General features: G+C 42.4%; 1 protein-coding gene across 2 annotated transcripts in view; it reads left to right on the top strand.

Moving 5' to 3' along the window:
• The window catches only part of SEL1L3 (SEL1L family member 3), a 116424-nt gene that overhangs the window by 73626 nt on the left and 16632 nt on the right, over positions 1-26166 (top strand). Inside the window, exons 13-20 of one of the 2 annotated variants that reach the window (XM_054485031.2) lie at positions 1666-1806; positions 5725-5787; positions 7601-7777; positions 10907-11034; positions 13753-13836; positions 22338-22428; positions 22559-22643; positions 24756-24865. In XM_054485031.2, coding sequence (XP_054341006.1) covers positions 1666-1806; positions 5725-5787; positions 7601-7777; positions 10907-11034; positions 13753-13836; positions 22338-22428; positions 22559-22643; positions 24756-24865 — 879 coding nt within the window. Of the gene's footprint in view, positions 1-1665; positions 1807-5724; positions 5788-7600; positions 7778-10906; positions 11035-13752; positions 13837-22019; positions 22139-22337; positions 22430-22558; positions 22644-24755; positions 24866-26166 lie in introns of those variants that run through there. The other variant, XM_054485032.2, reaches the window with a different exon arrangement.

Here is a 26166-nt window from a genome sequence, read left to right as displayed (position 1 = left end):
GTGCACCCTGGGATGCAGGGGAAATTAGACAGGTGTCCAGAAGACCATGAACTCAGCTAGGAGAACAATAGAAAGTCATTTATGGCTTGTTGGACCAAAAGGATCAACCTTGTCTCTTGAACATCTCTTGTCTTTGGATGGACTTTTAAGAGGTACGAGAAAGGGCAGACGGCTGGGGAAGCACCCTCTCTGCTTCCCTGCTTTGATTTTGCTATGAAGAGGAGCCCGTTGTGGGAGCCTGTGAAGGCTGATTGCACCAGGAGGAAGCCTTCTTCCCACAGGAAGGATTTAGCTTTGGCTTAGTGCTCCCTGTGAGTGCAGCAGCGTCGGGAAGAGCCTCTGGGGCTGCTAAGGAGGCTGATGCCCAGAGATGGGAAAGGGAAAGAAAAAAGAAAGGAGTCACAGGCATTGACAAAGCAGACAGTACAGGGGCTTTTTTTTTTTTTTTTTTGATTCAGGGTCTCACTCTGTTGGGCAGGCTGAAGCGCGGCGGCATGATCGTAGCGCACTGCAGCTTCAAAGTCCTGGGCTCAAGTGATCCTCTAGCCTCAACCTCCCGAGTAGCTGGGACTACAGGCATCTGCCACCATGCCATGCCCTGCTAATTTTTAATTTTTTGTGTAGAGATGGGGTCTTGCTATGTTTCCCAGATTGGTCTTGAACTCCTGGCCTCAAGCAATTCTCCTGCTTATGCCTCTCAAAGTGCAGGAATTAAGGCCCACCATACCTGGCCCAAGAGGCTCTTCTGTAACAGGTCTCCCTCCTCTCTATAGGGGTCTTCCTCACATTTCAGGAGATACTTTGGTGGAAGTTATAAGTATTGGGGAGGAAAAGGGAAGAGAACGAGATGAGAGGAGAAGCAGAAAGAAGGAAGGACAATAAGGGACCCATGTGGAACTAGAATGTTAACACACGTTGCTCTGGCCACATTCCTGGGCATCTGTCCCTGGTCTGCAGTCTTTCTAGTACAGGAAGGAATTCCAATGTATAGCTCTGGGAATGACTCTGCCAGAGCTTGCATTAACTTTTCTAACCATAGGCACTTCTTTCTTCCTTTGTTCACTAAGTCTTTGTTGAGCAGCTTCTAAGACCTACTGAGCTCTGCTGGGTTGGGGGACCAACAGACAGGGGCAAAGATAAGTAACATCTTGAGGTTCCTCCCTCCCAAGAGCTTCCAGCCTCCAGTCTGATGGTGGAGCCAGCCATGTAGACAAATGATAAGATAAGAGATCAGTGCTATAGAAGGATGCCCTAATGATACAGATGTGCAGAGACCTCCATGCCAATCTCTGGGCCAAAAGAAAGGGCAATACCTCCCAAAAGAGTGCCATTTGAGGAGTTCTGATTATTAACGAAGTTCCAGCTAGCTCTGGTCCTGGGTACAGTAGATACACACACACACACACACACACACACACACACACACACACACACACACACACACATACATACACACACACGAACCATTTCTGGCTTGCATTAAGGGCTTGTATTTACATAAGTCCACATCCAGGGCTCTGGCCTCCAGTTGGAAGATAAAGTGTATCTAATCCTTGGTTCTCAATCTAAAACATTGTAAAATAGGTTTGCTCTCCCACCTTTCAAAATCTTGTGTTAAGCATTATACAGGGAAAGTCATTGTTCTAAATTGCTATTATCTTTAAGCAACGATTGGCCCAGATGCTGTTCTGGGGGCAGCAAGGTGTGGCCAAGAATCCCGAAGCAGCAATTGAGTGGTACGCCAAGGGCGCCCTGGAGACGGAGGATCCTGCGTTAATCTATGACTATGCCATTGTGCTATTCAAGGTAAGAATCACTGAATTCGTGCTGAAATTGTGCAATTCTTATCAGACTCCTGAGCAGTTTCCTGTGGGCGGGCTGGCAAACAGGGAGTCGATAACTGAAGAAACTTAGTATATGCTTCTGTCACTCTTGATGGAAAAGGATGTTGGCTAAAAAGGCAGAGTCAGAAGCAGTTCCCTGTTCTCATTTTTAATCATTAGTCTTATGTTTGGCACCTGGATTCTCTGTGCTTTCGCAAGAACCACAGCATTCTGGAGGAGACACCCAAATTTTATCGATTGGCGCTCAGCCGCCAGCCCCCACAGGCACTGCAAGTTTGCCACCAGGCAGAGTTCTCTTTTAATTACAGCTTAAACGTAGTGTGTAATTGGGCTGGATCCCAACAATCCTGCTGATGAAAATAAAGATCTTGGTTTTAAGCCAACAGGAGAGGGGTGAGAAGAGCCTAGGAGACAAGCATGAAAGTCCCACCTCTGCAACTATCAGGTATCTCCTTGGAGTCACCTCATCTCATGGGACAGTGGCAATGACCACAGACTGAGTGAGATAATAAGACCAATGAACTTTGGGGACCGTAAAATGCCATGTTCTTTATACAAAATAGTATGGCTTGGCACGGTGGCTCACACCTGTAATCCCAGCACTTTGGGAGGCCAAGGCGGGTGGATCACCTAAGGTCAGGAGTTCAAGATAAGCCCGGCCAACATGGTGAAACCCCGTCTCTATTAAAAATACAGAAATTAGCCGGGCATGGTGGCTGTGCCTGTAATCCCAGCTATTCAGGAGGCTGAGGCAGGAAAATTGCTTGAACCTGGGAGGCAGACATTGCAGTGAGCCAAGATCGTGCCACTGCACTCCAGCCTGGGCGAGACAGCCACACTCCATCTCAGAAAAAAAAAAAAATTAGTAATAGTTCACACTAATTGAGTGGTTGTTACCTGCTTTGCATGTATTAATGCATTAAATCCTCACAACCAACTTACGAGGTTGGTACCTTGGTGTATTATGATTGCTGTTCATTTACATGGAGACAAAGGCACAGAAAGGTTTTGTAATTTGCCCAAGGTCACCCAACTGGTACATTTCTGACCTGGGACTGGGATCTAGGAAGTCTGGCTTCACAGTCTGTGTTCATCATCCCCAAACACAGAGACATCAATTCATCAATCTTGGAAAAGTAAAAAGCTTTGGCTTTGGTAAGGAAATTCTTGGACTTATGTCCATACCCAAAGAAAGCAGCTGCCCCCAAAAAACAAGCATCTTCAAACAAGGCCAGGCCCAGCTCCAGAACACAGCTGTGGCCACTCAGTAATTAACTATGACTGTGGCTACATTTCTAACCCTCCCTACCCTATCAAAGCCTGAAAACCTATTGGTTGTTGTGGTTTCCAAATTGAGGTCCCAGACCTTCTCTTTCCAGTTGTCAAATCAACATAGAAATGTTTTGAATCTGAGCCATATGCGAATGCATTCATGTATTTGTTCAATAAGCATCCATTCCATTCTGGGCTGACCAATGCCAGGCTCTGGGCTAGACGGAGGGGCATATGGGTTCATGAGTCACGTCCCTGACCTCAGGGAGCTCATACACAGAGAGGAAGGCAGAGGACCTAGATCAATAAGCACAGAGGAGCAGCACCTGTCCACCAGAGTGGAGGCCGATTGTTGTCCAAAGATAAAGGCACAAATCGGACATTATGTCTGCCTACCAAGATCTCACAATCTACAGGGAGAGGCAAATCCAGAAATAGATGACTCTGGGAGTGACATAATGCCTTCTCTGGGTTTGCTTTCTCACATCTTAAGGCTTTTTTTGCAGAGAGCAGGGGTTCTGCATTCTTGCTAAGTTTTCTCTGGGTGGGAGGAAGGAAGCCCTTTATTAGCATCTCAGGGAAGATTTCCACCTGTGGCTAGAAGATCTCCTCAAGTGTATTCTGTGTGAAAGAACCCCAAGCTGAAAATGGGCTTTCCATATGCAAAGAACAGTAAGTGGATTTGACTGAGTGGGGGCATCGGGCTTTATGCAAAGATGGTACCAAGATGGTGGCTGTGGTTCATTCCAGGTAGTTGAGTCCATCTTATCTTGCAGCCACATGAGGATAAAGCTTTGACTTCGACAGCAGCAACTGTCCTCCATCCATTCACTCAGTGGATAGTTACTGAGTACTCACGATGTACCAGGCTTCACATTTCTCTCATTTAACAACTTCCAATACTACTCAGATTCATGTAGAGTACATTGTCTTTGTGCAAGAAAAGTCATCCCACTTTTGACTCAATAGCGGGTATAGTATAAACATCCCTATTCTAGAGTGTGTGGGTTGTCATTGCAGCTCCAACTGTGAGGCTTTGGCTAAGTCAACCACTCTGGGCCCCCATTTTATTTCTTCAAAACAAAAGAGAATTGGAGAAGATAAACTTATTATACTTCAACCGGGCGCCAACGTTCTGTGATTCTGATCTTTCTGATGCTTTTCCAGAAGTCCAGAAAGCTTGTCTCCTCCCCTCTCCAGTTACTCCAAGTGTCCTTCTATGTCCTTTTCCCTCTCCTCTTCCTCCCTAACTAAATGAAGCAGTGGTGCCATTCTGAAAAATATTTTCATCTTCCACTTTGCTTCAGTTCATTGGTTTTATTAAATAAGCAAGTTAAAGTCGAGTAGAAACTTGGCATATGTAATTTAACCTTCAGTTGGATTCACAGCTTTATTTGGGGTCCTGAAAGATAGACAATCAAGCATATCCTGCATGGTTCCTGGATCCTGTAAGGAGGTTATGAACTGAAATAGGCAGAAGAAAATAGAGAATGGCGGTTACAAGCTTGGATTCTGGAGTCCACCTGTCTGGATTCAAATTCTGCCCCCATTTCCCAATGTGTGACTAAGAGCACATTTCTCAGATGAGAATAACAGCAGCACCTCAGGTAGGGTCGATGAAGCACTTAGACAGTGCTTGGCCAACGTTAATTAACACGGGAACAGTAACCAGCGCTGTTTCCATTTACTATAGAGCTAAGCGTTTAAATAGAGTTTATAGGTGTGTTTGTTGCAAAACCCTCTCACATCCAAATCACAGGCGATCCTGTCAACTGTTGTCTGAGTCCAGGAGGACCCCATGTGGCACATGGGGATTGGGGGTATCAGTAATTCTGAGTTTGGAAGCAGCAGTGGTTTACAGTCACCTCCACCCCTTGCCTGGCATCTTTGCTTTCAGATCTATGTCAAGAGATACTCAAGGACCTCCTTCCACTCTACCCTTGAGCCCACCATCTCCCCAGTGGTCCTCCAGACATCTCAGTGTGTTCCACAGAGTTTCTCTCTTATGACAAGAACCCCAAAACACATGTCTCTCTGTAGTGGACAAACCATCTCATCTGGAAGAACCTTGTTAGTTTCTGTTAGTTACATCTGAGGCAACCGATTCTGCTGCCTTCTATCTTCTGTGGAGCCAGTTCTTGAGCTGATTCTGAAGCAACAATATTCCACCCTGGAGATCCCAGTCAAGGCTGATGAAGCCTGCAAGTTACAGCCTGGTAACTCTTGACTGCCCAACACAGATAATGTGCTTTATCTGGCTGGCAAATTAGGTAATCCCAAGAGGAAAGCATCCAGGATGACCAAACTCATTTAACCTGATTCATAGCTTCCCCCAGTAGTACCTGTGGATTGACAGGGTTGCAACTGACACAGCGATTACTGCTAAGCTGCGAAGTTGAGGTTTGTTGCCTCTGCTCCACAAATATAAGCGAAATAATAATGATGATGATGATGAAACAGCACTACCTATAGAAATCCCTAAGCTTGGGTTTAAATGAAGAAAGTTAGGATTTTATTTTTAAGTATTTTATATCCAACACCAATGTGTCTGTATGTGTGCAGTCTGGTTGTATTTTCTTTGTAATCATCGCTGTTTATCAATGTTTAGGGTCAAGGAGTAACAAAGAACAGACGGCTTGCCTTAGAGCTGATGAAGAAAGCAGCTTCCAAGGTAACACATGCATATTGTCAGAGGGAAACAGTTCCACCACACACACCCACACGCTCTCGCATGTCTAAAAGAGGAAATGGCCAGCCTCTTCCTACAAAGCCCTAAGGTAGAAATGGGGTGGTGAGCGGTTGGTCGCCAGCACGGCACCCCCACTGCAGTGGTTAGTCACTTTTTAGTTACAATACATACAGAAACTTGCCACAATGGGGGCAGCAAAATTCAAAAGCTGAATTCACCTTCCAGTCAATAGCATTCGAGTTGATTTTGTTTGAAGGCTAAAATTATAATCAGGAGCTGCCCTGATAACAAGCAGCAGGACCCCTGGAAATTGGATGGGTATAAATGCCATTGAATTCAGGAAACCAGAAGCCTAACTCCTTTGAAGGTTAACTCTATGGTGTCCACTTCCCATTTGTTTCCAGTGCATTGATAACAGGGCTATTTATTAAGTTTATTGCTAGGTTTGGGAATTATTTTGCTTTTGTCACTATTTACATTTAAGTGGTATCTTCAAGTCAGCTAGTTCCTATACAGCTCTACAGAATGGAGGTTACAATGTTGCTTTCTAGGGGCCCCCACCCACACATGCACACATATACATACACACATATGCCCAATGCATGCACAGCCACATGTGCATACTCATATGTGCATGCATACCGACGTCCAGATAAATAGATTTGCAGAAACTACTGTAAATCTACACCTTGACAAAGCACCTTATAGCCCCGTTGGCACCTGGATGTGCCTCCCAAGGCTGCCAATATTTGCCTTAACGATGAAGACTCCTAAAATGACCATGCTGATTTTTCTTCCTCATTCTTGTCTCTTGAGGAGTTCAAAGTTGCATACAGCAGGAAGTTGGAGCATGGAATGAGAGACCTAAAATATTGTTCCTCTATCTGTGTGTTGTCAAGAGGACACATGACCCAGGAAGAGGGAACCCCCTGATATGTACCCCAGCTCCTGACCCCAACAGAAACTCTAGGGCAGAAGTAGAAAAGTAGCTTAATGGTAGTCATGGAAGTCATTGATTCCAGAGCACCCTAAAATGGGGCCGTGGGGGGGTTTCTTGGAAGCTGTGAAATTTGCATCTCTGTAGCCATCCTATTGGTGAATTGATGTCTAGTGTGCTTCATTCTTAATGAATTTTAACAGAGCTTAGGTAAGTAATGAGGAAATACAGTTTTATTGATCTGAAATAGTCATGGCCTGAAAAGTGTTATATGATTCTCATTCTTTACTGCCGTCCACTTCTGCTTCTGCCCCTCCCAGACCCTGAACCCCCTGTCAGAACTGGGGGTACCATGCAAAGAGAGAGCACCTGTGCTGTGCAAGTAGGGTGTTGCTGCTGCTTCCCATAGAGTGCGTGTTGGTGTTCGGGGCAGAGGAATCAACAGATGGGCAGGCAGATCACCTAGAAACCATCCCAGTCAGGGCAGGTTTCAGGCCTCAGTTGAGCGTTCATGAATTTCAAGGGCACTATTGACGCGGCAGGGCAATCAGAGGCCTTTTGTAGACAAGCGTGTTGCATAAGAGCCCACAGGAGCAGAACAATGATTTGGGGGCTAACATTGCTGCAGAGATGGAAGGCAGAATCCCAGCAGCAGTCGGGTGAAACCCACCTGGGAAGACTGTCAGGAAGGCTTGTGTTTTCTAGCACTTAGCTTTTCTTTAATGCCATCTGCTCCAAAATAAGAGAAAGGGAAGGTTTTGTTCAGACTTAGGCAGAATGCTTCCACAATAATTGCTTCCAGAGCTCTTTAGATTTCATTTTTTCTAAAGTTAATTTCTTTCTTGTTCCAAAATTCAGGGATTGCATCAGGCAGTCAATGGCCTGGGATGGTATTACCACAAATTCAAGAAAAATTATGCCAAAGCAGCAAAGTACTGGTTAAAAGCAGAAGAAATGGGGAACCCAGATGCATCATACAATCTTGGAGTCCTGCATTTGGATGGCATCTTCCCTGGAGTTCCTGGAAGGAATCAAGTGAGTAGGACTTGAGACCCACTCTGCAACTGGTCAGTCCCTTGATCATGAAGCGATTGTTGAAGGTACACTGTGTACCCCAGACACAACCCCAGACACAGTCCCTGTCCTCGAGGAGCTCAGAGGGTCTCTTAGGAAAACAAGATAGTGAAGAGGAAAGGGCGGCATCTAGCCAAGTGCCAAGTGTGTGGCAAATGGCATGACCCAAAGCTCTGGAGCTGGGAAACAGTGAAGGCCAAAGCAGCCAGGAAGGCTTCATGGAGGAGGGAGGCTTGAGCTAGAGGGAACAGTGGGAGATGACACAGGACAGGAATAATCATGAGATGGAGCAGAGACTGATCTTGCTAGAAGCAAAGAGAACTAAGTCCAGATAGGATTGCCTGGTATGAAACCAGTTTTAATAATAATGAAAACACAATGGCAATCTTTAGTGTTGATTCAGCATTTCCTCTGTGCCAAGCACCATGCAAAACACGCTACCATGTGCCCTCTTATGTAATCCTAATTCTCCTCTGAAATAGCTATTAATACTCTGGTTATGCCCATTTTTCAGACAAGTGACTGAGGTTCTGCGAGGTTAAGTAACATAGGGTCACACACTTAGTGGAGTAAGGACCTGGCCTAGTGCACAGTGGAAGCCCACCCTATTAGTAATAATATTGATGTTGGTAATAATAACCTGAGCTACATTACTTTTTTTTTTTTTCTGAGACAGAGTCTCACTCTGTCACCCAGGCTGGAGTGCAGTGGCACAATCTCAGCTCACTACAGCCTCCACCTCCTGGGTTCAAACGATTCTCATGCCTCAGCCTCCGGAGTAGCTGGGATTACAGGCATGCACCACCATGCCTGGTTAATTTTTGTATTTTTAGTAGAGATGAAGTTTTGCCATGTTGTCCAGGCTGGTCTTGAACTCCTGGCCTCAAGTGATCCGCCCACCTCGGCCACCCAAAGTGCTGGGATTCCAGGTGTGAGCCACTGTGCCTGGTCCTGAGCTCCGCTACATTTAACAAAATGTGGTGAACACCCACCCAGTGCCAGGCACCCTTCTGAACACCGAGGACATAGTAGCAGGCAAAACAGTCCCTGCTCTTATGAAGCTTTCATTCCACCAGATGGAAAAACAATAAACAAATAAATATATGATAGGAGGGGAGGTGAAGATCAGTGCTATGCAGAGAACTAAAACAAGTTCAGGAGGACTGAGAGTGGTGGTTCACACCTGTAATCCCATCACTTTGGGAGGCTGAGGCAGGCAGATCACTTGAGCTCAGGAGTTCAAGACCAGCCTGGCCAACATTTTAAAACTCCATCTCTAAAAATACAAACCCTCATCACTAAAAATACAGAAATTAGCCAGGTGTGGTGGTGCATGCTTATAATCTCAGGCACTCGAGAGGCTGAGGCAGGAGAACTACTGGAACCCCAGAGGCAGAGGTTGTAGTGAGCTAAGATTGCGCCACTGTACTCCAGCCTGAGCGACAGAGCAAGACTCCATCTCAAAAATATATGTATATAAAATATATATATTATGTATATATATTTTATTTGTATGTATATTTTATATATATATTTTATTTATATATAGCTTATGTATATAATCTTTTATTTATATATTATTTATATATTTTATATACATGTAGGATGAAGGGATGGAGATTGGGAAATGCTATTTTATAAGGGAAACCAGGGAACCAGGGAAGGCCTCTCTCATAAGGTGATATTGTATAGACTCCTAAAGGAATCTTACAGATATCTGGGAGAACATTCCAGAAGGAAGGAGCAGGCAGTGCAAAGGCCCTGAGAAGGAAGCAGGCTCGGTGTGCTAGAGGAGCAGCAGGGAGGCTAGGAGAGTGGAGTGGAAAGCAGAAGAGAGGGAGAGGGTGGGAGATAGGACCAGGGAGGAAGCCGACCAGTGTGTGAGACTCAGTTTCTGCTCTGAGCGAAATGGGAAACCACTGGGCAATGTTCAATGGGGCAATGATGGGCTGTATTTTAAAAGGTTCCTCCTGGATCCTGCCTACTGGAGATATGGACAGGAGCAGGGGGTTCATTCATTGGACCCAAGTGAGAGAGGGCAGTGTCAGTGGAGGGGCTGAAATTGGGTTCTACATGTATTTGGAAGGTTGAGGCAGCAGGATTTGCTGATGGATTGAATGTGGGGTGTGAGAGGTGGAGAAGAGTCAGGGATGACTCCAAGGTGTTTGGCATTTGTTGCATTGGAAGAATGGAAGTGGCATTTATTGGGAGGAACAAGATTGTGGCAGCAGCAGATTTGGGGGTAGGAGGAGAAGAATTGGAAGATTATTCTTTTTGAAGCACTGTGCTAAACCTTGAGAATGTGTTATCTCATTTAATCCTTGCAACAACCCTTCACTCTAGGTGCTATCTGAAGGCACATTTTTTAGTGGAAGGAAATTAGGTTTGGAGAGATTAACCAACATGCCCAAGTCCACACAGCTAGTAAGGAGCAGAGTTGGGATTTGAACCAAGCCTGCTTAACTTCAACGCCCATGCTTTCAAAAAACAATAGCCAACTGCCTCAGAAAAGTAAGAGTAATCAGTGGAAATATACCCATCTACATGTTTGTCTTATTTTTTCCCTCTACCTGTCTCTGATGACATAAGAGGCTGTATATTTTTATGCATAGCAAATGTATGCTAACCCTCCCAAGACATCTCTGAGTGAAGATTTCTTATTGTCACATTCTAATTCTCACCTTCCTACTGGAAATGCAGTTTTTGCACATGAGTTTGAAGGAAGGTATTAAGCAGGGTTAGGAAAGCAAACGCCTGGATTTTCACCTGGTGTGACTTCTGATATAGTCTTCTATCTATCCTTCAGGGGGTTATGTGAGGATCAAATGAGATGGCAATGGTATTCATAATTACATGTTGTCTTATTTATTGGGTAAACTTAATCAACAGAATAGATGAGGCAAGGTCATACATCTCAGAGGCTGGCTTCTGTGATTGGCTGTCTTCCTGGAATTGTTGCTTGCCCTGGTTTTAAAGCTATCAGAAGTTATAAGCCTGTAATCATATTAGGCTTAAAGCATCTCACCACCTTGTCTCTGGTGAAACCAGCCCTGCTAGGATGACTCGATGTTTGTTCATCTCTCATTACAGACTTTAGCTGGTGAATATTTCCATAAGGCTGCGCAAGGTGGACACATGGAAGGGACCTTGTGGTGTTCTCTCTACTATATCACAGGCAACCTGGAGACATTCCCTAGAGATCCTGAGAAAGCTGTTGTGTAAGACTCTGTCAAACATTGCATTTGAAGGGAAAGCCATATCCTATATTCACTGTGCCTGAGCATTTCTTAAGTTGTTTTTTATTTTTACCAGTTATACATGCACGTAGTTTTAAAAGCCATGTAATTTGACAAGACAAAATTAAAAATTTTAATTAAAAATTTAAAAATAATTTAAGAAAGGCTAAACAAGAAATCCTTGCCTACCCCACTTCATCCCACCCCCAGACTCTATTTTCTGCTCCCTAGAATGAATCACTTTCAATCTTTTTTGAAAGATTTATTTTATTTTATTTATTTTTTATTTGTCTCTATTTCTAAATAACATGCTTATACCACTATTTCTTGGTATTTTCATCCGGGGCATTGTCTAATGATGTCCCACTGTGAAGGATAAAGATGTAGTTTTCTTTGACTCTGCCACCTCCCACTACTCAGCTCATTCATACTTCCTGCCATCTTTCATCTTCCCAATAAGTATATCATTTTGGTTACATTAGTATCAGGGTTTTCATTATTATGACCATGTAAATGCTATTTCTAACTGAGCCATGTAGTATACTCTGATTACTTTTCCTTTCTTGCACAACTTTTTCTTTTCTATGGATTGCTACTTATTTTTTATTGTTTATTTGCTAAGCTTTCTGTATACTTATCATTTTCTATGTATTTGATCTCCAAATTCTCCTCCAGGTGCCTGAATTTCCTCTCGGTATGTCCAGATCTATCTAAATATTATATTAATTTAACCTTCTTGGTGACATCCATCCTGGAGTCTTTGTTCAGGACAATGCTGTCATGCTGAGATTAACTGTCATCATTATGGGTATTTACTTTCCCTCCATCTGTGTCTTTTTTGGTTCTCTTGTCAGACCCCTTTCTTTCTCTTTCTTGGTCTGCACTTAAATTTTGGTAGAGCACGTCCTATAGTAGGTTCCTGAGGTATGGTGAATGGGAGGCACATTTTTGAGGTCTTGCATATCTGAAAATGTTTTACAGGAGTTGTCAAACCGTGACCCATAGATGAAATGTAGCTTGGTACCTGTTTTGTATGGCTCCAAGAGCTAAGAATGCTTTTTACATTCTTGAAGAGTTATAAAACAAATAAAGAAGGATATGCAACAGAGACTATATGTGGCCCACAAAGCTTAAGACATTTACTGTCTTGCTCTTTCCAGAAAAAGTTTGTCCACCCCAGTTTTAGGCCACCCTCACACTGATACCCTGGCTCTCCAAAAGATTGTTCTTCATAACACATTTTGGTTCAAATTCAACCTGACCTGACCTTGGTGATAAACTTGACTTAGACTGACTTGAAGTTTTTTATCATTGTTATTTAGTTTATTTGGCATGAATATTCATGTTTTGTGGATTTTCTGTTATCCTCTTGTTAATGATTTCTAGCTTAACTTCACTGTGATCAGAGAATATATTCTGAATGACTCCAATCCTTTGAAATTTGTCAAAGTGTGCTTTATGATTAGTATATGGTCAATTTTGGTATATGTTTTATGGCTTTTTGAAAAGAGTGTACTTTCTGAACTTGTTGGATACAACATCTACATATACATCAGTTACATCAAGTTTGTTAATTATATTATTCAGAGCCTCCCCGTCCTTTCTGATGTTTCTTTTTCTGCTTGTTAGTTCAGTTACTGAAAGAAGTATGTTAAAATCTCCAACTATATTTGTGGACTTATCTACCTCTCCTTTTAGTTCTGTCAATTTTGCATTATATATCTTGAATGTATGTTATTGGATCACATAGATTTAGAATTGTTTTGTCTTTGTAGTTGATCCCTTTGTCATTTTACAATGTCCTCTTTATTTCTGTTGATGGTTCTTGCCTTAAAGTCTATTTTTTCTGATGATCATATAGTTATACCTGATTTTAATGTTAGAGTTTGTATGATTTATCTTTTTCAATTTTTTCTTTCAAATTTTCTTCATTCTTAAATGTCAATGCATGTCTCTTGTAAGCAGCATATAATTGGGTATTTGTATGTTTTAATTTTTAAAATTTTGTATTTTAAATTTTTTTTGTATTTTTAAATTTTCATTTTTAATTGGTGTATTTTGTCCATTTACATTTAATGTAATTATGGATATGTTTGGTTTTAAATATACCATTTTCCTGTTTATTTTCTATTTGTCACATCTGTGGGGGGTTTTTTGTGCCTTTTTTTAATCTCTTTTCTTTCTTACCCTTCCTTTGTATTAATCAAGTATTTTAAAAAATTATTCTGTTTCCCCTTTTATTAGCTTTTTAGTTATGCATTCTTAAACTATTATTTTAGTAGTTATAAATCTAAAGATTATAACAGACTAGGTCATTACTAATAAACCCCTAATAAATTAGGGAACAAAGCAAAATAGGGAAAGCTAATAATAAGTCAGTAAACATGACTTAATAGACTACTAGAACTCTTGGTAGAGATTATGTTTTTTCATATTGGTGGATATATTTCATTATGTATCTTACATGTCTTTGTTTCCATAAAAGACAACTCCTAATCGTTCATAAGAAAGGGCACTAAATGAAAAGCTCTCAGAATGCATTTTCTTTACCTTCTTAACATTCGGTTCTGGTTTGTTGCTCTATAAAAATTCTAACTAGCAAAATATTCCCCAAGTGGGATTTATTGAGAGCATATGAAGAAAAACATTTTATTAAATTTGCCACGGTTTGTGTATTTTCTCTTCCCTTTTTTTTTTCAGATGGGCAAAACATGTAGCTGAGAAAAATGGCTACTTGGGCCATGTCATCCGCAAAGGCCTCAATGCCTACCTGGAAGGTTCATGGTAAGCTTGGGATCCACGTTAGAGCAAAGTTTTTTCCCTGTCTGTCAGTATAGTCTTATGAAATGGAGTCTTAAAATGCAACTGAGAAAGCAATTTGCAGAGAAATCACAGCTCCCAGTAACGATATTCAGAGTATCATGGACTGATTGGCTGTTGATTGGAAAACATAGCATTTCCATGTTTAATTATACACAAAAATTTGTTCTCTAGGGGAATTGTTCACACTCATCAAGTTGAGAAAGATATACAAATACATTGATTTCTCTTTCCTTTAAGCTTGCCCCTTTTGGTTTTAGAGTCTGGAGACAGGATAGGGGTTCTTAGGTGAGACTCTCTGCTTTTTATTTCCAGGCCACAGAAAGTCCAGAATTTCTACCTTGTTCCTAGCGAAAAGAGAGATCAGTGTTTAAAGTTCAGGCCACCTCTTCCATAGTTGTTTTACTGCATCTGCCATGACTAGGAGCCTGGGATTGTTGGAAGTCCAGTATCCAATGGCACAAACAAACAGATGCCCTCCTTCCTAACCTTCTGGTAGAGTTAGCAAATCTCCTCTTGTTCTTTATGGGATGAAACGTGGTGTATGAGGACCCACAAATGTTCCCTGTTTGCTGTTACTCATAGATTTTACAAATAAGGGACCCCTCTCCTAACTTGACCAGTCTTCTTTCTTTTATTTTTTTCTGTCAGTTCTAGCATTCCATCGTTGTTTTAACTTGGGTCACATTTTCTTGGCTGGTTTATTGCCTAAATGATGTGGATATTTCCGTAATAACTAAAAAAAGGTCCTCAGTCCACTGCCTCAAAGACATTAGATGAGACTCAGCATTGATCATACTCTGATTTGAACCTTAATTAAAAATTAAAGTGTAAATTCAAAAGAATGACATTTTCCCTTTTAGTCCACGGCTGCACACGCAACCAACAGATAGCATCTCAATGAGTAAGAATCTTAAATTAGAAAATGTAGGAGAAATGAGGCCAATGAAGAAAGCACCAAATGCAAATTTTTATTATCATCATCCTGTGAAAGTTTATTACCTGTGCCCTCACTTTGCACAATCAAAAAGAGATTTTTTTCAGAAAGTTACTGTTTCCCCATCGTAAATGTACCTTACAATTTTTGTGATGCTTTATCTTGTTTCTCAAGTGAACTTCAGTTCATAAAACTCCCAAATTTGACTTTAATTCATTCTCTGCTTCTCGCTTTCCCAACCTCCCACCCTCTGCTCCCTACAAACTTCTTAGGATGAACTAAACATTCAGATATCAGAGTGTTTATTTTTTGGGGTTTTCCCAAAGGAAGAGCACCCCAGTAAACACTCCTCCCCAACCCACCCCTGCCCCCATGATGTCTGACACTGTTTTTCTCATAGAGTCTTTGTTAGTTCTTTAGCTTTCTTGACTACTTTTGTTGTTTTGAAGCTTTTTTGAGACGAAGTCTCACTCTGTCACCCAGACTGGGGTGCAGTGGCATGATCTTGGCTCACTGCAGCCTCCGCCTCCCAGGTTCAAGCAATTCTCCTGCCTCAGTCTCCTGAGTAGCTGGGATTACAGGTGCTCACCACCATGCCCAGATAATTTTTGTATTTCAAAAGAGGGTTTCTTCATGTCGGCCAGGCTGGTCTTGAACTCCTGACCTCAGGTGATTCACCCACCTTGGCCTCCCAAAGTGTTGGGATTACAGGCATGAGCCACCGCGCCTGGGCCCTACTTTTGCATTTAATATCACAAAGCACTTTAGCATATTTTAAAAGCTGCTGTGAAGGCCTAGATGAATTAAGATTTCTGTGGCTTGCTCTCTTTCTTAGAATACTCAGTGTCATCATGGTTTTCTGTTTGGTTGGTTGGTTGGTTGGTTGATTGGGGGAAGGAGAAAGGAGACCTCAAGTGTGTCCTGCACCCTTTGTGAGTTTGGATTCAGTTCCACAGATTTTACTGAGTACACTTAAATGCAAGTTGCCTGGCCACAAGCTTCGGGAGCTGCCTCAAGTAGGGCTTAGGGAAATTTGCTGCCTCATCTCTTCTGCAGGCAGGTTCTCATGTGGACCATATTCTGTCTGATCTCTGAGCCCTTGCGCTGGCTTTTTCCTTTGCCCAGGAATCCTACCTAACTCCTTATTTCCTTTTGTTCTTCCATGGATCATGATTGCTTTTTACATGTCGATTGCCTGATAACTTCTATCCCAGTTCCCTGCACACTGGGGTGCCCGGAAAGTGTTCGGAAACTACTGATTGAATGAACTAAGGTGAATAGAGGGAACAATTATAGCTCAAGGGCCATGAGCAGTATGTAAAGATCACTGGGGATACTAAGGAGGAAAAGATGCCTGGTTTGGGAAGCTTGGGACAGCCTTCATGATAGAAGTAATGGATGATGTGGTCTTGAAGGATGGGTGGAATTTCCACTTCGCCAGGCAGGGAACAGCATTTATGGTGTAGGGAGTTGCAAGAACAAAAGCAAAGAGATAGGAAAATTCTAAGTGAGTCCACAAAATATTATGCCATGTGGGTAAAACTTGAGAGGGATATATAATGAAACCAAAGAGGTGCTACTTCATGGGATTTTGAATGGCAGATTATGCATTTGTGAAGCAATGGGGAGCCATCAATAGTTTTGTATTTAATTTATGAAGCAGTGGGGAGCCATTGATCATTTTGGAGAGCACAGTGACATGACAGAGCCTGTTTCTAAGATGCTTAATCAAACAGCTGTGTATGGTGAATAGAAGGGAGAGCCTGAAAGGAGAGTTAGTTCAAAAGGAGCCGAGCATTTGAACGGAAGATGTGGCATGAGTCGGTAGGGTGGCTTTTCTCTTCTTTTATCATGTAATCATTGATACGAATGAAGTATATATGATACATACATAACCTCAAAAGCATGACAATAAAATGAACAGCCATAAAGCTACCACTCTACTTAAAAAAATAAACATGGCCAGTGCTGGTGAAGCCCCTGCTGTCCCTCCCAGATTAAATCCCATCCTACCCCCAGTACCCAGAAGTAACCATCATCCTAGCTTCTTGTGGATCTGCCCCTTGCCCACTTTATATTTTTGCTATATATGGATATATTCCTAAGAAATGGATTTAGTTTGGTTTATTTCTGACCTTTATATGATTATAATTATTTTATATAACATATAATTCTTCAACTGCTTTTTTTTTTACTTAACATGATGCTCCTAAGATTCACACATCTTGCTGGGCGTGGTGGTGCACGCCTGTAATCCCAGCACTTTGGGAGGCCAAGGTGGGTGGATCATTTGAGGTCAGGAGTTTGAGACCAGCCTGACCAACATGGTGAAACCCCATCTCGACTAAAATACAAAAATTTGCTGGGTGTGATGGTATGCACCTGTAATCTCAGCTACTCGGGAGGCTGAGGCGGGAGAATTGCTTGAACCCAGGAGGTGGAGGTTGCAGTGAGCTGAGATTGAGCCACTGCATTCCAGCCTGGGCAATACAGCAAGACTCCCTCTCAAAAAAATAAATAAATAAATAGATAAAAATAAGATTCACACATTTTGATGCATGTACCTGTAGATCATTCATATTCACTGCTGTAATAGATCACAATTTATTTCCCAATTCTCTTATTAATGAATATTTGGGTTCTCTTTTCTTTTTTTTCTTTTCCTTCCTTTCTTTTTTTCCCTTCTTTTTTTCTTTTCTTTTTTCTTTCTTTTCCTTTCCTTTTCCCTTCTGCCTTGCCTTGCCTTTTCTTTCCTTTGTTTTTAAGATCAATGCGGCCTTTTCTTTCCTTTGTTTTTTAAGATCAATGTGGCCGTGAGCATTTTTTGTGTATCTCCTAGGGCACATAGAAAGAGTCACTCTAGAATGTAAACTTAGGAGTGGGGACTGTAGGTCATAGGAGAACATGTTCAACTTACAAGACAATGTCAATTGTTTTCCTAAGTAGTTTTACCAATTTACTCTCTTGCCCACCACATACAAATTTCTATTTCTCCATATCTTTGCTAATCTTGATACAGAAGCTAATTATTTTTAAAGGTATGTCTCAGTCTGGATTTGAAACCTCTTAGTATCAACAGGAAGAAACGTTTTGTATCTATTACAATGGGGAAATCTTTTTCAAAATATATTTGGGACAAAGGGCTTCCATCCATTCCTGCTCTCCAAGCTTTCAAGCCCACCCCAGGGGTTAAATAGGAAATATATGTTTGTTGGCCTCCTCACAGTCCAACGTGACATTTTTTTGGTACCATCTATTCTGCTGTAATAGAACTAAATCATCCATCAATGTCCCAGTCCCTCCCCTTTTTTCATTTTTGTGTGAGTGAATTTATTCTAGAAGTTATTTTCAAATTACATGTGTCAGTTTGATGAGCTTGTGCTTTTCTATGTTGTTCCAAGATTTATATGAGATAGTTTAAAAGAGGAGCATGACTAAGAAAAGGGCTTTTTGCTGTATCAGCGTAATACAGAAGATAATGTTGTCATGCCTGAGGCTGTCCTCGGACACTCGAAGAAGTTAGCCAAGGAAAGACCAGCTGTCATGTTTCATTCCTCTCTGCCTTACCCCTAGATGTGTTTTATCTATTTTATCTGCAAGCTCTGTGTTTTATTGTCCTTTGTCTTAAGTATACCAAAAACACTTAACCCAGGAGGTTAGCCAGATTATAGTGGGCTTGAGGCAAGGCAAGTAAGCATACATAGCTCCAGGTGAAAGAAATTCACCTTTTTGCAATAGAGCTGGGGTCCTGAATTCCACTGAGACCCCAGGAATTTTTTTTTTCATCCTTATAGTCTGAGCTGCTTCAGGCATTGGCAGAAAACAGCACATGCAAAATAATATAATTGTGGAGAAACTGCTCGGGGGTACTCAAATTTATAATTCACAGCAAGCAGCCAAGGGATTGATTATTAAGATGTATCACTATAAAAGTTCTAGAAATGCATTTGCTGGGTCTGAAAGGAGGATAGCAAATGTGTCCTTAAATTCTTTCTTTTCTCTCAATCCCTTCCTCTCTGCACCCATTCCCCTCTCCCTGTCAAAATGACTGTCTAAGGGACAATTTTACTTGAGTGCATTGGAAATAAAGCTTGAAGCGCTGGTTGACTTTCTAAAGCTTGAGGAAATTCAAGGAAGGACAATAGTTTTGCAACTTGTCTTTGGGTTTCCTGCAATTAAAAAATGCTGAGTAAATGTTTGTTCTATGAATGTAAGTGTAGGAATATCTGGAATTAATACTTTCAGATAGGGTCTGTTGAAACACAAGTAGGAGCAAAGTGCTGGAAGGCTAAATGTGGTCAGGGTTTCTGCAGAGGCATTGTCTCAGAAGTTTTAATAAGCTGTTGAAGCACAGTTAAGCAAGAGCAAAGTGCTGGAAAGCTAAATGTGGACAGGGTTTCTGCAGAGGCATTGTCTCAGAAGTTTTAATAAGCTGAAGAAATCTGGTCTTGAGTGGCCAGCCCCCACCTAGAGCTCACTGCTCAGTAGATGTGAACATGGATGGTGGTGGTACAGGCACTGGGTGATTGATTGTGCAAGATGAAAGATAGAGGTGGATTTCTTTTTTTCTTTTTTGAGACAGAGTCTCCCTCTGTTTCCCAGGCTGGAGTACAGTGGTGCAATCTCAGCTCACTGCAACCTCCGCCTCCTGGGTTCAAGTGATTCTCCTGCCTCAGCCTCCCAAGTAGCTGGAATTACAGGCACCCACCACCAAGTCCAGCTAATTTTTGTATTTTTAGTAGAGACAGGGTTTCACAATGTTGGCCAGGCTGGTCTTGAACTCCTGACCTCAAGTGATCTACCTGCCTCGGCCTCCCAAAGTGCAAGGATTACAGGCATGAGCCACTGTGCTCGGCCCAGAGGTAGATTTCTGGTCAGTGCTTCTATGAATATCACATACCTTTTTAGACATCTCTTTCTGATGGATTTCAGTGTTTCCTCAATGGAAATGCTTGAGGATTCTATGACATTTCCTCCTGCTTTACACAATGATTGGACGTTAGAAGTCTATAAAACTTGTTCCTCCCTTCCTTCCCCACCACCAGATCACTTTAGACACAAGATATTATCTTTATAAAGCTTATCATTGTGAATGTTCTTGCAGAGAGTATCAGTCTCCATTTCCCCCACCCATTCTGACAACCAGCCTATTGGTTTCTGCTGTTAAGAAAAAATTCTTTTTTTTTTTAGAGACAGAGTCTGGCTCTATCACCCAGGCTGCAGGGCAGTGGCGCAATCTCGGCTCACTGCAACCTCCGCCTTTCTTGTTTGAGCGATTCTCCTGCTTCGGCCTCCCGAGTAGCTGGGATTACAGGCATGCACCACCATGCCGAGCTAATTTTTTTGTGTTTTAGTAGAGACAGGGTTTCTACTGTTGCCCAGGCTGGTCTTGAACTCCAGAGCTCAAGCGATCCTCCCGCTTCACCCTCCCAAAGTTCTGGGATTACAGGCATGAGCAACCCCACACCTGGCCAGAAAATACCTCATTTTGTTACATTTTAGTAAACACGAGCCACATCCCAGCCAGTTATGGTTAGGGGGCACTGGCCCAATATTTGACCTTGGTTTGCAGATCTACACTGTCTCCTTTCCTCATCAATCCCTGGTGGAAACTGAGACACCAGTGCAGGCCAGAGTGTCTCTGAAGAAACTTGAGAATTCTAAGACCTTAGGAAGAGGACCTTGTGTCAGAATGAGGGGGACTTTCTGCTGGGCCTCCCTTGCATGCCCTCTGTCTGGGGCCTTGGGTCTGCTCTGAGGATTCTTGTAGCCAAACATAGATTTTGCAGGCTATGTTAGCTAATCCCCAAGCATCCTTTGGGATGTTGTTGCAGCTGCACTTGGAGGCTTGTTATCTGGCTTGCCTCTGCAAGGGACACTGCTTAGCTGACTTTGTCCCTCTTTAGCCTGAGTCATGGCTAATTGGTCAGCTGCCTTAGGTATCTCAGAGCCTGCGAATTGGCTCACTCAGCAGCCACGTGGCCTGTGACCTGCAGCATGTCTGACTGAAGGTCTGACTATCCTAATTTGATCCCCAGCACCTCTCGGTCTCCAAGAGATTGCCTGCCAGAAGCTGCTTTTGGCAGTTTAGAAAAGATAATTTCAGAATCTGCTTCCCTTACTCCCCCTCACCCAACCTTTCCCCACCGTTTCCTAAACCAGTTCCTAGGTGGAGCTAAAATTAAGAAAGAGTTATTAATATCAACTCCTTAAAATGGAAAATAAGCTTTAAGAAACTACTTCTGGATAAAATAGAGTTTTACTCTTAAGCTAGGTAACGTATAAAAAATTGAGGAAATCCAGATAAGTAAAAAGAATAGAATAAAAATTACCTGCATTCTCACCACCCAGAAATAAGTATTGTTAGCATTTTGGTGATAATTTTTAGAGTTTTTTTTTTCTCTGCCTATTTGTATCTGCATGTGTATGTGTGTGCATGTGTGTGTTCAGTTATATTTTTGTTTTGCAAAAATAGGATGCATTGTTTTATACTCTGCTTTTTTTTTTCACTGAATGGAAATTTTTGCATAAATATTTTGCTATTTTTTTGAATACCCTTCCACACATCATTTTAATGGCCACGTCTGAAAGTGGCTGCACTATGGGTTAATTTCACTAGTCTCTGATTTTCAGACATTTGTTTCCAGTTTTTTGCTGCTGTTCATATAAACAGCTCTACCATGAACTCCGTGGTAACAGAATCTTTGCACGTATCTCTGATTGTTTCCTTAGTATAAACCCCCACAAGGGAGAACTGTAGGGCCACATGGTATGTACGTTCTTAAGACTCCTCCCGCCTGTCCTGCAGTAGAAACAGGGTTTCTACTGTTGCCCAGGCTGGTCCAGAACCGTTGAATTAATTGGCCCTCAAGCTGGCAGTAGTTGTAGAGTGTGTCCATTTCCCCAAGCCTTTGCCATTATTCTAAACATGAATCTTGTACCAATCTTTCAACAGATGGAAAGTGGTCACTTGTTGTTTTGCGATTATTCGATTGCTAGTGGTGTCAAACGTTTCTTTTCTCATATGTGTTTTGGCCATTGATATATCAAGTCCCTTGTAAACTGCATTTCCTTTGCCAAACTTCTAATGCACAACAAAAGCTCAGCTTTAATCAAGCTCGTTCAGAATCCTAAGCCCTATAAAGCCTTTCATAAAACAGAGGACTCCAAAGCACAAGGGTTTTTCTTAACACCATTTATCTCCTCTAAGCGAGGATGGAAGAAGGATTCAAGAACTGAAGGCTAGTAGACAACTCCCCAGCCAACATCCGACATGCCCTTCAGCCAGTAGAGGTAGCTGTTGCATCAACTAGCTCCCCAGCCTTATCTGTGAGTTCAGCCTTTAAGATAGAAAATAAATCAGTGCATGCAGTATTTTTAACAATATTTATTTAAAAAAAAAACTCATGATTTTGTGGTTTTTTAAAAAACTGCTTATTTTGTGCCCTCTTATGTTTGAATATAAAGCTCTCTGTGAATATTAGTAAGAGCCACTATATGAAATTTATTATTAATCATCTATTTTTAGGCATGAAGCTTTGCTGTATCATGTTTTAGCAGCAGAAACTGGAATTGAAGTATCACAGACAAATTTAGCACACATCTGTGAGGAGAGGCCAGTAAGTAAATGTATTCTTCTCAGAGTAGAAGCTCTGAGGTTAAGGATAATGAATTGGGTTTTACGGAGGCAACGTTGGTCACTTGGCCGAAATATTAATGAATTAACTTTTTCTTCCCTTTACGCCTTAGGACCTGGCCAGGAGATACTTGGGTGTTAACTGTGTTTGGAGATACTATAATTTCTCTGTTTTTCAAATCGATGCTCCTTCCTTTGGTATGTATAGAAAAATGGTGCAAAATTGAAGCATTAGGTGTTTTTAATCTTTAGTAACAGGGAACATCTGACAGCTTTGTGTGAAGTGAGGTATTTCTAAATAATTAGAAAAGAAAGCGAAAAATCTCTGCTATTAAGATCGCTAAACTCTGCTCTCAGCCTCACACAACGCACTGCTCCTCGCCCATTGTCCCATGGAGTGCTTGGACCCAACATTTCTTATTTTTTTATTTTCATTTTTTGAGACAGTCTCGCTCTGTTCCCCGGGCTGGAGTACAGTGGAATGATCTGGGCTCAGTGCAACCTCCACCTCCCAGGTTCAGGTGATTCTCCTGCCCAAGTAGCTGGGATTTCAGGCTCCCACGACCACGCCCAACTAATTTTTGTATTTTTTAAGTAAACACAGGGTTTCACCATGTTGGCCAGGCTGGTCTCAAACTCCTGACCTCAGGTGATCCACTCGCCTTGGCCTCCCAAAGTGCTGGGGTTACAGGCGTGAGCCACTGCACCTGGCCCCCAACATTTCTTCTGAGTCAATGAAAATGTAAAAGAGAACGCTATTATGGAGCAATTCTCTGGGCCAGTCATTTGTGCGGATTCCTCTACTCTGCTCCTCATGGTAGGGGACTGGCCTCCAGGAACTACAGTTCCTAGACTCCTCTACCCACCGGCTTCTGATTCCTTTCAGGCAATAAGAGGCACTGGCAGAAGATTGCAGGATGGGAGAAGAAGTCCAAGTACTTCTCCCTTTCTCTCTCTGCTTTGGACCCTGTCTCTGGCAGTGGCTACATTTCCACGGTTCCAGCCCCTGCCTGACAGCTCCACCCTATTTGATCTCAGCACCAGGCTCTGGGTCTCTGGTAACATCACAGGCACCCTGTGGTCCCCAAGTCCTGGGGATGATAGTAGCCTTCTCACTGCTGATCTCTGGGCTGCCTATTGTTTTCCATTTGCCTTTTCAACTCTCCCAACACCCTAGTAACTACTCCCCCACGGTGAAATTCCTCTTTTGAACCACCTGAAATGGATTCTGTTTTCCTTATTGGACATTGACTAATACATACACCCTTTTTTTGTTTTGTTTTTGTTTTTGTTTTTGTTTTTTTTGAGATGGAGTCCTACTCTGTCACCTAGGCTGGAGTGCAATGGCGCTATCTCAGCTCACTGCAACCTCTGCCTCCCAGGTTCAAGCGATTCTCCTGCCTCAGCCTCCTGAGTAGATGGCATTACAGGAACGCACCACCACGCCTGGCTAATTTCTGTATTTTTTAGTAGAGATGGGGTTTCACCATGTTAGCCAGGCTGGTCTTGAACTCCTGACCTGCAGTGATCTGCACACCTCAGCCTCCAAAAGTGCTGGAATTACAGGTGTGAGCTACGGCACTCAGCCGATACATATACTCTTAAAAACAAGTTTTTCTTCAGAGGAAAAATAAAATACATGGCTAAAGCAAAGAGTTACCAAAAACAGACATCAAAGATGAACAGCAAAATTACGAATGTGAAGTAAAGCACCCAAGACAACCTTGGCTGATTGGGCAGCAAGGTTGTAGACTGAGATTTAGCTATTCAGGAGAGCTACCTGGCCAAATAAGAAACTGTCTAGAGGCCAGGCACGGTGGCTCACACCTGTAATCCCAGCACCTTGGGAGGCTGAGGTGGGAGGATTGCTTGAGTCCAGGAGTTCGAGAGCAGCCAGGACAACATGGTGAAACCCCGTCTCTATAAAAAATACAAAAATTAGCCAGGCGTGGTGACACACTCTTGTAATCCCAGCTACTTGGGAGGCTGAGGTGGAAGGATCACTTGAGCCCAGGAAGTCAAGGCTGCAGTGAGGCCTGATCTTACCGCTGTACTCCAGCCTCGGTGGCGGAGACCCTATCGCAAAAAATTTAGAAAAAAAAGAAAAGAAAATATGTCTAGAAATAGGGATGCTCTGGGCAAAAAGCCTTTTTGCTTGTTTCTCTCTCGACACATCAGGGAAACATAAAGATGTTCTGTATTCAGATACTAATAGGAAAAACTCTCATTCATGTGAATGGGCCAATAATTTAAAATGTTGGTGTGAAAAAAAACCACTTGACAAATGGATCTGTGCTTTATTTCCTGCAGCATATTTGAAGATGGGAGACCTTTACTACTATGGCCACCAAAATCAGTCACAAGACCTGGAGTTGTCTGTGCAGATGTATGCCCAAGCCGCCCTGGATGGAGACTCCCAGGTAAACAGCAACCGCAACAAAAACCAGCTCTTGGCCAGGCACAGTGGCTCACGCCTGTAATCCCAGCCCTTTGGGAGGCCAAGGGGAGTGGGTCGCTTGAGGACAGGAATTCGGGACCAGCCTGAGCAACATGGCAAAACCCCGTCTCTACAAAAATACAAACATTAGATGGGTGTGGTGGTGCTCGCCTGTAGTCCCAGCTACTTGGGAGACTGAGGCAGGAGGATTGCTTGAGCCTGGCGAGTCAAGGCTGCAGCAAGCCGTGATCACACCATTGCACTCCAGCCTGGGTGACAGAGCCACACCCTGTCTCAGAAAAAAACTCAGCTCTTGGTGACATCCATTTGTGAACTTGCAAAACCAGAATTCTTCCTAACAGTCCTTTCAGTGTGCATACACTGCACAGTTTACAAAGCCGTTGTTCATCCATTTTCACAAGCCCCTCAAACAATTCTACGAGGACACTAACCATAAGGGTGAGCCTTTATTAAACACCTACTGTGTCCCCCATGCCATTCTCACATAATCCCGTGGGGGTGGGGATTACTGTACCCTATTTATAATCAAAGGTAATGAACTGTTCAAGGCCAAATAATCAAATGGTAAGCAAAGTGCCCAGCTCCTAAACCTGGATCTTTGGCTCCAAACAGAAGGGTGCTTCTACCAAATTACATCAAACTCACTCACCAGGTAGAAACTCAAGAAATTAGCAGTGCGTCCACAATAGGAAGTGTTTTGCTTGTACTGTTGGGCTGTGCTTCAGCGACGGAGTTTTTCCCTCAGTGATTTTTTTGGAAACTTATTTGAAAATAATGTTAGATTTGTAGAAAAGTTGCAAAAAGAGGTGAGAGATTCTGTATACCCTTCATTCAGCTTCCCCTAATGTTCACATCTGACATAACCGCAATGCCATTGTCAAACTAAGATATTAATGTTGGGACAGTATTATTAACTACACTTCAGACTTCATGTAGATTTCACCAGTTTTTCCACTAATATCCTTCTTCTGTTCCAGGATTCAATCCAGGATCCCACATTAGATTGAGTTGTATATTTCTTTCCAGTCTTCTCCAATCTATGACAGTTCCTCAGTCTTTTCTCATCTTCATGATTCTTGATACTTGAAGAATGCTTGTTAGGTACCTTGTAGAATGTCCATTGATTTGGGTCTGTCTTCTGTTTTCTCTTGAATAGATTGAGATTATACATTTTGGGCAAGAATTTTGCCTATTACGATTATTACCACGCTGTTCTAACAGTGATTCTCAATTTCCCTTATTCCTTCTACATTTGCTACTTGG

Source organism: Pongo pygmaeus, chromosome 3, assembly GCF_028885625.2.
Source record: "Pongo pygmaeus isolate AG05252 chromosome 3, NHGRI_mPonPyg2-v2.0_pri, whole genome shotgun sequence".
Taxonomy (NCBI): domain Eukaryota; kingdom Metazoa; phylum Chordata; class Mammalia; order Primates; family Hominidae; genus Pongo; species Pongo pygmaeus.
The sequence above is the reverse complement of the archived record's forward strand: the minus strand, read 5'-3'. Positions and strand labels throughout refer to the sequence as shown.